Source organism: Lytechinus variegatus, chromosome 15 (assembly GCF_018143015.1).
Source record: "Lytechinus variegatus isolate NC3 chromosome 15, Lvar_3.0, whole genome shotgun sequence".
NCBI lineage: Eukaryota > Metazoa > Echinodermata > Echinoidea > Temnopleuroida > Toxopneustidae > Lytechinus > Lytechinus variegatus.
Window position 1 is genome coordinate 2,621,899 of NC_054754.1, and position 16,001 is coordinate 2,637,899.

Here is a 16,001-nt window from a genome sequence, read left to right on the forward strand (position 1 = left end):
GACATAATCTACAAGATTGTATTGTAATTTTTTTCATGCGAATTGCTATTAAGTGATTATGCTAATTTATGCGTAATTATTATGCAAAATCATTCTCTTTCCTCTAACTCCCTAAATAAAGCTCCAAATGTACTAATTTTTGGTATAGAAACTCTTTGTGGTGTTCTTAGCAAGTGTCCATGAAAAAAATTGCGATATCAAATCATTTTCTCATGTATTATATTGTTTTTTGCAATTTCTTATGTATTTCTTTGTTTTTTGACCTTTTGTTTTTCATTGTTTTTTTCAATGAAATTTGTTGGGGACTCTTCTGTGATCATAAAAAGCATAAAATAAATACATTTAGACCAGCAAAACTAAAAATAATCATGCATTTATGAATTTTGGTTGAAAACACAATTTGCATTGACTTTGTACACGAAATCACGTTTTTGAGCAATTTTTGGTCTGACACGCACTTACATAATGTTGCGTAATTTCGGAACCACGTACCCGGGTGACGCAAAATTGGTCTCAAAAGTTGCGCAAGACTTGAAAGTAAAAAGTCAGCGAGCCGCGCGGTCAAAAAATTTTGCGCGGCGAAAATATCGCGCGATTCGTTGAGGGGGGGGGCCTCCGAGGCCCCCCCCCGGCCTACATAGGGTTAACTTCCTCTTTTTGCATAGAATGCAAATTACCTTTTCTTATCTTGACCCCCTATGCTTACACACACCTGATTTACAACCTTGGGATTAGAAATCTCTCATGGTAAGAGACAAAATTGTTTGCATTATTATACATGTACAATGTACATGTGTGTCTTCTTGTGAAAGATTGTAGGAAGTAATTACATTTCACTGACTATCAATTATTGACCAATTCTGCAAATCAAACCTTAGCTAATATGGGTAGAATACTTTTATGTACCTGGTGGGTGTTTCATAAAGCTGTTCGTAAAGTTACACACAACTTTACGCACGACTGGAACATGGTCTTAGGTCATTAATCTCTTTCATAAGTATATCACATAGCACAAGAAAGGATCACCAGTCGTGCGTAAAGTCATTCGTATCTTACGAACAGCTTTATGAAACATCCACCAGGGTCCCGTTGCATAAAACTTTTTACCTGAGAAAACTCTGGTAAAAACTGAAAACTAAGGTTAGTCTGGTTTCTGCCATTGACTTTAACACAGGACAAAAACTCCGGTAAAATCAACCTGAGTTTTCTCAGGTAAAAAGTTTTATGCATCGGACCCCAGGTTTGTTGATTTGGAACACCATCACAAATAGAATTCAACTCAGCACTGCAACCAGTCTTTAGTAAAAGCCATCAAAGTGCACATCAAAATCATAAAAAAAAAAAAAAAAATCTCATTCAGCTGGTCATAATCCAGCCATATGGGAAGCCATTTGCAGCAGGACAAAATAATATCTATATATAACGCTCCATCTATGGTTATGACTCACCATGAAGGAATGCAGTGGTAGTTCACTGAACTGTGTTGATGAAAAGATGGCCTCCTTATTTTGGGTGACATCATGGCTGTCAAATAGAGAAAAGAAAAAGCTCATCACTTTAAAAATCACAGGGCTTTATCATCAAGGAAAGCATTTCATGAAAGCTGATAAAAGTTACTAAAATCCTTGCATCTGATTGGCTCAAAACAAATAAATCGGTGACAATCAGTGAAAACTTGCTTTATAAAACACTTGTCTGGGGCCCATTGCATAAAAGTTACTATTATGGTAGCTTTGCCATTCAATGGTAACTACCATGGTAACAATGCTGATCAACAGCCAATCAAAATCAAGGATTCAATGCAAGTTACCATTGGATGGCAAAGTGACCATATTTTTATGCTACGGGGTCTGGCCTGATTTTTTTTACAATTGATCACGTAACTGATCATTCACAATAATCATCAGCCCCTACATCAAATGCTAAGCTTTAGATCACATGGGGTAAATGGATAAATTCCTTTCATTATAAAAACCAGTAGTAAAATGGCATATAAAAACTACCTGTAAATTTGTTAGTATGAATGTATTTATCACACATTACCCTTCACTTTCTTTCTTTCTCTGTTTTTTTGCGTAAATTTCTATAGTGAAACTTTAACAGTACTACTAAAAAAAAACAGGCAAAACAAAATATGGGACAAATAGGGTATGACAAAAGAGAAGAGCAAAAAAGACAAATCACTACTAAGAGTAAGACAGTCACAGTATCAACAGTCAATCACTTCAAAACAAAACTAGACAAGTTTTGGTCTGCGTGGCAGAATATTCACGCAGGGGAATAGTGATTTAGTCACTGCATTGGAACAGCAAAGCACAAATAGCACAGATGCAGTACAGCAATTTATCCAAGCTAGGAAGATAACGTACAGTACAAGATAGACCTGGAAATTTGACTGCAGACACAACTGTATTTTTCCAGTAGATGGGGTAAAACAGTATGCAAAGGTTAAAAAAAGAAAGAAATCAACTTACACATAAACCTGAGGTATTTCTGGATTATGCCGAAAGAGGGAAGAAATGATGTTGTTTGAGGGTTGACTAGACTGTTTCTCTTTACTTTCTCCATCTCTTTGCCTCACACCTTTCCCCTGCGATTTTGTCCTGTTTTCCCCACTGGCTTGTGAAAAGTTAAAACTGAATCCAGAGTTTGCATTCTTTGTAGCTTCGGTTTCATTTGCTCTTTGAAATGAGATGTTTTCTTCTCTCCTCTGAGCAGTTTTGAGTGGGGTCTTCTTCTTCTTCCGAACAGTTTCCTGAGGATTTGCTGGCTTCTGGACCTGAAGGCAAACACAGTGAAAAAGCTAAGAATGGTTATCACATTGCTAAAAGACGAATGTTTATTTTGTGGGCACATTATATTGAGAGAGAGAGAGACCATATGAGACACGCTATTTTTGTTTGAAAGATGTGTGCTTGGCTTTATATGCAGGTCAATGAGATGGGGATTGAAACATGGATTATGAATTTTTTTGTTGAAATTTTTGAACCTCAGGGGTTTATTGAAGATATAAGATATTTACATGCATAACAAAGATAAATAATGACTATTTAAATAGCAAAGATAGCAAATAAAAGAAATACATGAATTTACATGGCATATGAATAGTTGCTATTGAATATCAATGACCTAAAGTCAGAGGGAGAGAACCAATCAGAGAATAAGAACTTAGCAAGAGTCAACTACATTGTATGTGTGAGCATGAGCATGAACAAAAGAAAGGGATGGAAGAGTGAATCTGGTATGTTGAAAGGAATGTAAAGAAGGTGATGGAAGAAAGGATGGAATTTTGATGACTAAAGCCCCTTTTACACCTTCACGGAAGCAACACGGATCATCCCGGATTGTCAATCCGGGGTCATCCGTGTACAGTCCGGGACTACCGTGTACACTCCGGCTACTCATCCGGCGCCATCCTTGATGTACCGGCATGTCCGGGAGAAAAATTGAACATGTTCAATTTTTCATCCTGGAGTACACGGACTGATAATCATCCGTGTTCATCCTTGTAGCCTCCTTGTACATCCGTGTAGCTGCCGAATGCATTCGGGAGGCTCCTTGTAAAAACCGGGTGATCCTTGTTGATACCGGCTTTATCCGGGGTCAAATGTTTGTATTGTTTGCGTACATGAACAATAGTCCGTATTCATAACCAAGCACGAGCATGCTCCAGATGCTGCAAAAAGGGACGAAACTTCATTCTTGCCAGTACAGAATGTGAGCAACCGTGAAGGTCCGTGTAAAGACCCAGTAACATCCGTGATCATCCGGGTATTCCGTGTTGGCTCCGGGAGCATATCAAACAAGATCCCTATTGCTACCTTGCCTATCCTTGTAGGCTCCGTACTTTTCCGTACATATCCGTGTCAATAACCAGTTCACTCCGTACCCACTCCAGGAATGCTAGGAAAATACAAATTTGGCACCCCGGATCATCACGGAATGAGATTCGTGATGATCCATGTTGCATCCGTGAAGGTGTAAAAGGGGCTTAACAGAGGAGAGAGGATGATCACGAATACTAAAGAACACATCAATAAATAACATTAACTATTCTTGAAACCCTGTTCACACTACAGCACTACAATACTTATTTCCAAAACGTTGGAGGCCAGGGGAGTGTTTCATCAACATTTTCGTCCGACATGTTGTCAGATCTGACATCTTTCCTTGATTTTGATTGGCTGATAAGCAATGTTACTATGGTAACTGTCGGATAAAATGGGACTTGTCGGATAAAACGTCTGACAAGTCCTTTCATGAAACGGCCCCCAGATCTAACGTTAGAGCTATCACAGGCTTCATCAGGATTTCTCAATGTTCTTCTTATTCTTTCTTAAATTTGTTGCTTTGGCCTGTAACGAGTAATCCCAGTGAATATAGCCTATCTGTAGGTGCACAGCTGCCTTGGCAAATAGGTTACATAAAGTGATTCCAAAAATTGTACATGAAAATCAGGTTGGTTACATGTATATCAAAAACAGAATGAGTGGTTTTAATATTAGACTCACACAAGATGTTTTTGAATACATGAAAAAGCAAAACTTAGAAGGGGCATTAATGCTGGTTGATTTTCGAAAGGCATTCGATACCGTTGAATTTGATTTTATTGAATATTGTTTGCTCAATTTCAATTTTTGGTGAAGACTTTTGTTGTTGGATTAAACTGATGTATGAAAAAGTAGAGAGTTCAGTACTAATTAATGGTTGGAGAACAAAAACATTTCAGATTTGTAGAGGCATTAGACAAGGCTGCCCTCTGTCGGCCATGTTGTTTATTTTAGTGGTAGAAATTTTAGCAGACAGAATTAGAAAAAATGATAAAATTAAAGGTTTTTTGTTTGGAAACAACAGTGAGACAAAAGAATTAAAAATCTTGCAATATGCAGACGATACGTCTGTGTTTTTCAGAGAAAAGTCTTCCATGAAATACATTTTGGAAGAAATAGATCAATTTGGAAATGTTGCTGGCCCAGTGGTTAATAAAGACAAAACAATACTGAAATGGTTAGGCTCCACAAAGAATTATTGGAACTTTGAAAATTTTGGGTTACATTGGACAAATGGCTGTATTAAATACTTGGGAGTTCACATAGATAATGATTTAGACTTGGTTGTCAAACTGAATTGGGAAACAAAGCTACAAAAGATACAGAGAATCGTAGATAATTGGAGGAGGAGAAATCTTACAATTGTTGGTAGAGTCAATATAATTAAGACATTACTTGTTAGACAAATAGTTCACCTGATAATGTTTTGCTCAGTACCCAGTTATGTTGTTAAGAAATTAGAAAAGATAATTTATCAATTTTTGTGGAAATCAAAAGTTGACAAAGTGAAAAGAGCAATGATTGTCAGAGATTACGAGGATGGTGGCGTACGAATGATTGATATTCAGAAACTGATACAGAGTTTTAGATTGAAATGGTTGGCTAGAATAGTTGATGACACACATGGATACTGGAAGGATTTTGCATTAATATACTTTCAAACACTTGGAGGTCTCAAACTCCTTCTAAATTGTACTATTGATCAATACATGATAGAAAAATGTCTTGTTAACAAATTGCCATGGTTTTATGTAGAAATGATAAAAGCGTGGTAATATTTTAAAGGAAATATCAAAAAGGACGATATTTATTCAAATAATCAGATTTTATGGTATAACAAATATATCATTCATGATAATCAGCCACTTTTCTACAAAGATTGGTACTCAAGTAATATAATTTTTTTGAAAGATATTTGTATTGAAGGTAAATTTATATCTCTTTCAAAATTGAAAGAAAACTTTCATGCTGAAAAAACAAAGGCGAGAGTCCTATTTGATTATTCCAAATTACAAAAGGCAGTACCGAAAGTTTGGATGAATAATATAAAGGAAACCAGTTTGTTAGAAATTCCAAAAATACCAGTGCGTCAAAGAGAAAAAGAAATTAAGTTTTGTTCCAGTAAATTGTTTTATCATATCTTATTAACATATGAAAGAAGTAGTGATGGTCCATCATACTGGACAAACTTAACTGATGATTACATAAATTGGAAAAATATCTTTCAAAGAAATCTAGAAAATACAAAAGAAAACAAATTGAAACAGTTTAATTTCAAAATGCTGTATAACTTGATTCCTACTAGAAGGATGTTATTTCTATGGCAGCTTAGCAATTCTGACAAGTGTGAAGCTTGTAACTGCACAGAAGACTTACTTCATGTTTTGTTGAAATGCAAAATGAACATTCCTTTTTTCGATAATCTGTTTATGATGGTTAAGAATGTTTATAACGTAGAACTTTGCTTTGACATTAATACTTTGTTGAAAAATTATCAAGAAAAAAGTATTGATGATATCATGTCTATTGCTTTCTGGAGCATATACAAAATGTTGATTCTGAGGAACGAAAAGGGAACAGATCAAAGGAAGAAAAGATTGTGGTTTACTTTTTTGAAGGAACTTAAAATACGAATTGATAACAATAATGCTCTTGTGAAAAAGGGAAAACGAAAAATGTACAATTTGCCTGAAACGTTGAAACTGTATTTGTAGAATGTTATATACATGTATATGGCTTTGTAACCGAATGTGAGATTTTTGTTGGAAAATAAATGCACCTGTTAAGGGTGAAAGAAAAAAAAAATAGGTGCACAGCCATTTTGTTCTGTTGGCAATCAACAAACACACTCCAAGTCCTAGAACCATTGAGGTTTGACAGTATTGATATCGGAGGTGACATGAATGGTGCATATAAAGTGTGTTTCAGGAAAAGGCAATCCAAATCTAGAAGATTGGTATTCAAATTATGTTTAATTTTGTGAAATTATTCTGCATGGATGTGAAAGAGAAACTCATCAGATTTCCATTGATACCCTATTTGTACCATTTGTGCCACGCATGACCAAATTTACCGATGTTGAAGACAACAGGTGCAGATACCACTTTTTCCAAAATTTCGAAAACTTGATGAAAGGGCAAATGTGAACACTTTCATCGATGCCTGAGCTGGCAAAAACCTTTTCCTTCCAAAGGAGTGTTAGTGGGCGAATGTACAAGCAAATGATTAATGACAAGATCGTACCATAGTCGTTAATCCAACAACATTTTGAGAGGCAGGTTCGAGGAGTATACCTGCATCTTCGGTGGATTCAGGACTAGCACTCCTGTCCTTTGATCCAACATCGTTCTAATTAAAGAACTCTTTAGATATCAAACCATGATTAGAATGGCCACCAAGATCCACTGACCTCGCGCCCTGTGATTATTTCCTTTTGGGACACTTAAATAAAGTATTTGTAATTCCTCCTCAAGATCTTGATGATTTGCAGGGCTGAATTCGACACAATCAGGGGTAGATACAGGATTTTCCAAAAGAGGGGGTAAAATTGTGATATGCAAAAAAAAAAAATAACCACAAATTAAGGATATTTATATACCAAAAAAATTAAATGACATTTTTACATTACAAATTTTAATTTTGCTTCTCAAAAGGGGGAGGGGCACACATGTCCGCTGTGCACCCCTGAATGAGAGGGGTCCGACCACTTGACCGAAGGCCCGCAAGAGTGACTTAAAAAAATGTTATTTTCCTTCATCAGGTGCCTCGTTGCAGCTGCATATGCCTGTTATCAGAGCTAAATATTCTGGTAACTCCGTCTAGAATTAGTGACATAGCTAGGATGTCAGTTTAGGGGCGGTAGGGAGCACGCTGGTAGTGAGCACGGGAAGCGTGCTCCCTTGGGGGGGTGCAGGGAGGGGGAGTGTCCCCCGCAAAAAGAATGGAAGATTGTCTGCTCCCGTTCATCTTAATACGTCCTCTGCCTGTTTTCGGGGGGGGGGGTGGAGCCAAAATATTTCTTGGAAAATAAGTCCAGAAGGATTTCATTTTAGGGGGCTGTAGTGAGCATGGAAGTGGCAAAAAAACTTATTACTGAGTGTGCAAAAGGCGCTCTCTATGAGGGGGAGTTTTCCCCCTCCCGCGCAAAGCACGGAAGCTCCAACATTTTCTTTGAATTGTTCCTTGTCTGCTCCCGTGTCCCGTTTCACACGCTTCGCGTGCTGACTACTGTCCCCTTGAATTAAATCCTAGCTTTGCCACTAATTTTAGACTTATTTAATGGGAAATTTTTGGCTATGCCCCTCCCTATTTCAGGCAGAAAACGTAAGAAGAGCGGATGCAGACAAGGAACGATTCAAAGAAACGGAGCTTCCGCAGTTCAAAATTTTTCTCTCCCCCGCTACATTAACAGGAATAGAACGTAAGAAGAGCAGGAGCGGGCAAGGAACAATTCAAAGAAAAAGTTGTAGCTTCCATGCTTTGCGCGGGAGGGGAAAACTCCCCTTATAATATGGAGCGCCTTTCACGCTCATTATTAAGTGTTTCGCACACTTTGCCTGCTCACTACCGCCCTTCTTAATTACCGGGAATTTTTTCGCTCTGCCCCTCCCTCCGATAATTGGCAGAGGACGTATTAAGATAGATGAGTGAGCTGCAGATAAGGAAAAATGCAAAGGTACGTTGGACCTTCCGCGTTTCTCGTGGGGGGTACACTTCCCTCCCAACATCCCCCGGAACGTGCTTCCCGTGCTCACTACTGCCCCCTTAACTGAAATCCTAGTTATGCCACTAATTCTAGACGGAATTAATGGGCAATATTTGGCTCTGCCCCCTCCCCCCCTCTGATAACAGGCACCTGTTACGCCACGGCAATGAATGAGGAGCCTTAAACCACTCGATCGCGGCACCCTATGAAGGAGGAAAAAAATTCAGTCTCACAGGCTGTCACTGAATAAGACATTAACCTTTCAATCATCATTTTAGAGGAATGCCTTGACTTTTTTTTTCCCAAAATTACTTTTTTTACATTCCATTCTATCACTCAGGCACATATTTTATCCACTTTACCAAACTTGATGGCGCAAAAAATGGTATAATCGTTAACCCCCTAATGGCCGCTGCACGGTCACGAGCTATCTGTGTACGAGGAGGAATTTAAGTAAATAAAAAAAAATTTAAACTCCTCGAAACAGATGGCTGCTAGCTCTAACAGGTCCATGTTATGAGGCCGCAATGCGCCTTCAGTTCAACATTTTTTGTTTTTTGCGATTGCCATGATTGCAACAAACATGCTTTTCTGTTTTCTGGACTCTCGCTCTTCCCGCAAATCCCACTCTCACACCTGTATAAAAAATTATCCTTATACATTATACACAATGCCTGGTCATCTCAGCTAACATCACGCCGAGTCACAATTCCCTGCCCAAAATCTCACACCTCGCTGGCATTTCTGCACTCATGACAAAATAATCTACGAATGGGACCGTGATGAGCAGATGTCATATCACGAGTAACTGGAAAATCGCTACAATAATGATTCAGGCGTAAATATCTAGAGTCTACCTCACCTGTTTTATTGTTCCGACACTGGATACGAGATTTAAGACTAGTCCACTGTCACTACCTGCCATTCTTAATAAAAATTAACACAAACTTGGGTACAATTTCAGCATACTCCGACGTATTGCGTAATCAATGCTTGCCCGCGATCACGTGTATGCCAAATACGCTTGTATCACCAGCGAATGCAATTTCTTCTCAACGCAAGTGAATGGGCGAAATCACGTTTCCTTGGTACAAGCATTTGAATAGCACATGGGCTAATTCACCAAGTCTATCAAGGGGTTGGCCAAGTGACACCAAACTGGAGTCGGCGTAACATTGGCGGTAGAGAATATATTTGCAAGGAGGTAAAAACGTTATTACTCCATTTTTTTTAACTACTTGAATGAATGACTTGATAAAAAAGAAGCAGCTGACTTATGATAGATGACTTTTCCTTTGAAGAGTGATGTGTCAGATCAGACAGAGTCAGAGCTGAGCTTGACTCAACATCATGCATCAGTAGGCTACAGTCGGACAGTAGACAGCTGAGCCTGCCTGGCAACCATCTGTTTCAAGGAGTTTATGAACATTTGTAATTCTTTTAAAATCTGTATTTGGTAAAGTGGAGCCAACATAATAGTGGAGTCTGAAGCTTTTGGTCTAAGCTTGCCTGTGCCCTTGGATAGTACGTAAAACTTAAACATGTTAAAGATTAACAATCTGCTAGTACAATTAAAATTTATATTTCGGGAGGTATGGAAAGAGAAAATTTAAGTTTGATTCATTTAAAAATATGGATTAAGAGTTTGCAGTCCCTTATTTTGGTGTGTGTTGAGATTGCCATTGCCATTTCCCCATCCCATGCATTGAACTGTCTTGATGGGAAAGTGAAATTTCTATTTGGTACAATTTTTTCACTTTGACTTTTGTCACAATTTTTATGTGATCTGATTTCCAAATCATTTAAAAATTATACCATCAGAAACGGCATCAAATTTCTTCTTTGCAGAAAAATGAATTTTTCCTCCAGACACCCTAATGTTAGTGATGTGTGCATGTTTGACTAGCCTGAGCTGAGCATGACTAAGTGATGGGAATAGGGCTTGTACTATAGCATGTATAGTTGTAGGGATATTCATCTTGTCAACTTCTAATTTATTTTGTGTTCACCCTATCTTCAGTTTAATAATTTTAGTTTAATTAAAGGAGAGCTTAGTTTGATTGAGTACAGGAGAGCATAGGAGACTGAGTTTGGAAGTGTACAAACGGTCATGTTACATTACTTATTTCAATTTTCATCTCTATTTGATTCTGTCTTTCAGATGTTCGTTCAGTCTTCAGAAAAGCCGTTAGAGAAGTTGTAGCCGGCTAAGCAATTAAGATGCTGAATTCTGTAGCTAGAGTTGGACTCGAACGATGCCTATCAACATGGAGTTTTGGAAGCCGACAAAATTTAAGGATGAAATTATGTCCCATCATTAGACATGGAACTACTTTGATTAACCAGAAAACAGGAGCCTCCTCCTCTTTGTATTTCTCTGCCTCAAGACGGGTAAAAACTCTTCAAAAGGATCACATATTTTATTCCACAAAAGATGCTTTAAACAAAGAACCAAAAAGATGTTTTTGTTCAAAAGAAGCAGATGACACCTCAGCAGCTGCAGCCAAGCAGGCACTTGGTAAAATTGCAGGTAATTAGTGGCAACAAATTTAAGAGCTACACCAGCGTGTTGAGAGGGGAGGGGGGGGGGGTGGGGTGTACATTGAGGGCAGAGTGCCCCCGGCCCTGACAGAATTTTGAAGACTAGACCCTTCACCCTTTTTTTTTCTTCCAGAATTTCTATTGCCCCACCTGAAAAGGTTTGATGTAAAAGTTTTGTTGTACATAAAAGACAAAACTTGTGTGGCTATTAAAGGGGAAGTTCACCCTGAAGAAAACTTTGTTGTAAAAATCGCCGAAAAAATAATAAAAAATATTGGTGAAGGTTTGAGGAAAATCCGTTAAAGAGTAAGAAAGTTATTAGAGTTCAAAGTTTTGGATTTGTGACGTCATAAACGAGCAGCTGCCCCATGTGTTATGTAATATAAAATGCATGAATTTCAAATTTTGTATGGTTCCTGATGACTTAATTTTGTTTTCTATTCATGATTGGGTGTGAAATGATTTGTCTATTGATATACAAAAGGTACAGAGAAAACCATTTTCAATTTTCTGAGAAAATGACATTTCATTGACTTTTTACCATTCACTATGTAGGAATGCTGCTCGCATATGACGTCACAAATCAAATAATTGAAATTCTAATAACTTTTTAATTATTTGATGAATTTTTCTCAAACCTTCGGCAATATTTTTTATTATTTTTTCTGCTATTTTTACAATAAACTTTTTGTCAGGGTGAACTTCCCCTTCAAGTCTTTAATATATTTTGCTGATATCTTTTTTATTCACTTTAAAAGTTTAAAACCAGTTCAAGCAAATTTATAACATATTGGCCGACTTGGCTTATGAACTTCTATCTCCAAACTAGCCTGCATTTTAATATAATAAATAACTATCAGTGACTTTGAGCATAATAATGATGTTCACTTTCCATATTTTGTTGAAATGATTGAAACAGCCTATCTTTGATGAAGTTCCACTTATTATATATTTAGGTTTATTGAACACGTTTATGAACAATGTTAAGGTTTTAATTTTACACTACTTCAATATATTGTTTATCATTTTAAATTGCAATGTATTTTCAACATACATGTATTATGGGAATGTTTTCTGAAGATATTCAGTTTGCAAATCAATTCCATTTGAAGATAGTAGTGTTTTCCAGCACAAGTTTGGTTGAAAGTGTTGCCCTTATGTTGATCAATTCCATTTTGTACAGGCAAACTCCATCTTGCGTTCACATGTAAAGTATGTGGGATGCGTACAGCGAGGAGCATCTCCAAGCACGCCTATGAGAAGGGCGTGGTCATCGTCAAGTGTAACGGATGCGATAATAATCATCTCATTGCTGATAACCTGGACTGGTTCAAAGGAGCAAAAGGGGCGGGAAGGTAAGAAAATTGAAATATTTAAACTAAAAAAGAGGAAGAGAATAATTGCGGGAGGAAATTACGATGCAGCATTCATAATTTTGTTACAGAGATGAATAGGGTGAGGGTTCTCGACCTCCCCCTCAAAAAAAAATAATAATAATAGTAGTAATTATGTGGATTCATGGATGATTTTAAATTATAAAAAAAATCCCTAATCATGGGAAAGAGATTTGATGATTATTTGTTCAAAATTAATTTTGTTATTCAGATCCAAGATAAACTTAATTTTGCTGTGTGTGTGTGTTTTGGCATGAGATAGGGTTTCCAGTAATCTTCACATTTGGTATACATTTCTGAACTGCTCAGGAAAAATTATGAATTTTATGGATTTGATTTTGACAGGATTTATACTCAAATTTTGTAATGTCAAACAAAGGTCCAATTAAATTTTACCCAGCTTTTTACTTGAACTTCCTATAAAATGAAAAATATACACCATAGGCATATGAATTTTTTTTTTAAATTAGGCCTTGAAAACATACCAAAGTAACACTGGTGGGTGTTTCATAAAGCTGTTCGTAAGATAAGAGCGACTTTAAGAACGACTGGTGATCCTTTCTTTTCGTAAATGGTATACACCATTGATGATGGTTTAGTGCGTAAGAAAGGTTCACCAGTCGTTCTTAAAGTCGCTCTTAACTTACGAACAGCTTTATAAAACACCCACCTGGAAAGTTTGGTCAAATGACATGGCCTTCATTATTGTGAAATGCCTTTCTACTCATTTTTTTTTTGGTGAAAAGCTATACATTCAAAGCATTTATCTTTTTTATGTTGTTTTCCTTGTACAGGAATATAGAAGAAATCATGGCTGCGAAAGGTGAGGAGGTACGATCTCAGCTTACAGAGGATGACATATTGGAAATTTCAAGCCTTGATAACGATGCTCAAACTGATGAAAAGACATGATATTCAGACTGTTTGCATCACTCACCTGAAGCAAGTTTACAGGTTTACAAACAGAAGGACACAACTTGCTTTGGGATCATTTTGAGATATTAGTATCAAAATATCAGTAATCCTTGCAGACTCTGAAAACCATTTAATGCAATTCATGATTGCCTGTAAAGCTAAAGCCAGGGTAATGATATATGCTATTAAGCATGTTGGTATTATTATTTCAGTTTTGGATTTACTCTGTAGAAAATCGTCCAACCTCACTTTTCCCAAAATGGCAGTTTATGTGATACTTCAAACATTATTTACTTTTCTCCTTATTTTTGAAGTTCTTGCTTAGTTTCTTTTACATTCAATCAAGTACTAGTGTTGGTTAATGTTGATCAATTTTGAAGAGTCATACCATGCGAGTTAAAAAAGAGGAACCTCTCAATATCTCATGAAAACATAATAATTATATATGGCCGGAATTCAAATATCTCCCAAACATTTTGAGTGGTACGGTATGTCTTCACACTTGGGATATAAAATCAGTAAATATTCTCATTGAAACTTTTGATTTGCACCAAAGTAAGGCATGACTGCAATTAATGAATCCAGGGGCCTGTAACACAAAGCTTAGCGATGATCTAGAACATTTTTCTACGATTGATTCCATTGACTACAATGTACAATCGATCGTGAAAATCAAGCGTACGATCAATCGCTAACCTTTGTGTTACGGGACCCAGATGTCAATGATGTCATAATCTTACAAGGGTTGCATTAAATCCATTGTAGAACACCTATTCAATAAACATTACTTTTGTTTAATAAACACAATTTAGTATCAATTCTCATGTTATTTGAAAAGGGATTTGTAAATATGTTTACTAACTCATGTACACTGTAGGATTTTGACATCATTGGCATATGAATTCATCACCTTACTTCAGTGCAAATCAAACTTTACATCACAGTGGAATACCTCAAAGCAATACCAGATGAATATTGTATCAAATTATTTGGGAGAAGATATTATTTCAGGCCATATATAATAATTATGTGTTCATGATATATATATTTTTCCTTAAATTGGGAATTTGTGAGGTGGCAAGTAATTTTCTTTTACTCGCATCGTAAGAGAGTATCATTTTGAAGCTTAGGATGTGCTTTTACAAACTCAATCAAAATATCAAACGTCATTGTGGGCGACTTACATGTATTGTTACTTTTGGGGTGGCTAGTCACATTTGAATGGATACTGGCATGCAAGATGATGGTGTAAAAGGATCTCCATTGATCCCATCATTCACAGCTCTTTTTACTACCAGACCAAGATTAATACCTGTACCACAATTAGAGGTTGTAAAGGCCTATGGTCTTAAAGTCATTGTGGTCTCAAATCTGTTGGGTCCAACCCTCATAAGATCTCATGTATATTCAGGCTATAAATTATTATTTTGTCTACAGTGAGTAAAGTTATAATTTAACACTTTTCTTCTGATAATTTCCCCATTTTCTCTAACGATCATTTGGTATAACTTGAGTTAATCACATAGTCTGCATGTTCCAAGTCAGGCACGGATCCAGAGAGGGGGGGGGGGGGGGCACAGGAGGCACGTGCCCCCCCCCCCTTTAGAGAAGCAAAATTAAAATTTATGTAAAAATGCCATTAAAACCGAGGTTTGCCCCCTCTTGAAATTAAAGACCTTTTTTTTTCTTTCTTTTTGCTTGTCAATTTTTTTCGGGTACGAAATATCCTCTGAAAAATGTGTTACCCCCTTTTGGAAAATACTGGATCCGCCCCTGTTCCATGTGAGTATTGGAAGAAATGGGCAAAACTTTAACATGGACATAATCAGTTATATACATGTAAATACATGTACAGTATATGTATGTAATTTGTAAATTTTGTCAAATGAGAAAAATTAAATTCCATACAAAATGTGTCTATTTGCTTTTACTGTCTCGATTGTAAATAGGAGCAATTTTGTGATGCACAGGAAAAAGGGAATGTTTTGACATGCAGCTATTTTCATAATTCTGTAATGATCCTAATATGCTGATTCAGCCCCCCCCCCATGATCTCGGTCGTCAATCGCGCGATCGCGAATTATCAATGACATAATCTACAAACCTACAAGATCAAATTTTGCGAAAAATCTCATTGGTAGTTACATGTAATTATGCTAAATTATGCGTAAAATCAAAAGTTTGCTTTAATTAACTAAATAATGCCCTTACAATGCCAATTTTTGGTTAACAGACACTTTATATGAATCTCATCAAATGTATTTGAAATAAAATTCAAAATCACATTTACATTCTTATGTATTTTATTGATTTCTAAATTTCTTTTTATTTTTTTCAATGGAAATTGTCGGGGACTTTATTTTATAAGATGGAATTAATTGATTTCAATCAGTAAATGGAAAATAATGATACATTTATGAATTTTGGCTAAAAACATAATTTTGGAACCGCGTACCCGGGGGACGCAAATTTGGTCTCAAAAGTTGCGCGAGACTTGAATGTAAAAAGTCAGTAAGCGACGCGGTCAAAAGATTACGCGCAACAGATTTATCACGAAAAATGTCTGGGGGGGGGGGCTGAATCAGCCCACCTCAGTCTTCTTAGGGTTAAACCTTT

At 36.7% G+C, this 16,001-nt stretch overlaps 2 protein-coding genes across 3 annotated transcripts in view; one reads left to right on the forward strand and one right to left on the reverse strand.

The window, feature by feature from the left end:
- The window catches only part of LOC121428523 (probable ATP-dependent RNA helicase DDX31), a 43,151-nt gene extending 33,591 nt beyond the window's left edge, over positions 1–9,560 (reverse strand). Inside the window, exons 1-3 of the mRNA XM_041625210.1 lie at positions 9,398–9,560; positions 2,475–2,779; positions 1,449–1,524 (exon numbers count right to left, since the gene is read on the reverse strand). Of these exons, the coding sequence (XP_041481144.1) occupies positions 1,449–1,524; positions 2,475–2,779; positions 9,398–9,460 (444 nt within the window). The 5' untranslated portion in view covers positions 9,461–9,560. The remainder of the gene's footprint in view (positions 1–1,448; positions 1,525–2,474; positions 2,780–9,397) is intronic.
- A 73-nt stretch (positions 9,561–9,633) lies between these two features.
- Positions 9,634–14,008, forward strand: LOC121428524 (DNL-type zinc finger protein-like). Of its 2 annotated transcripts, none has more exons than XM_041625211.1 (4): positions 9,634–9,739; positions 10,697–11,065; positions 12,260–12,431; positions 13,265–14,008. In XM_041625211.1, exons 2-4 carry the CDS (start codon positions 10,756–10,758, stop codon positions 13,380–13,382), a joined length of 600 nt encoding a protein of 199 aa, XP_041481145.1. In that variant the 5' UTR covers positions 9,634–9,739; positions 10,697–10,755; the 3' UTR covers positions 13,383–14,008. The 2 variants fall into 2 exon arrangements, with proteins under 2 accessions (XP_041481145.1, XP_041481146.1); XM_041625212.1 differs by lacking the exon at positions 9,634–9,739 and adding an exon at positions 9,940–10,059.
- The last annotated feature ends 1,993 nt before the right edge of the window (positions 14,009–16,001 follow it).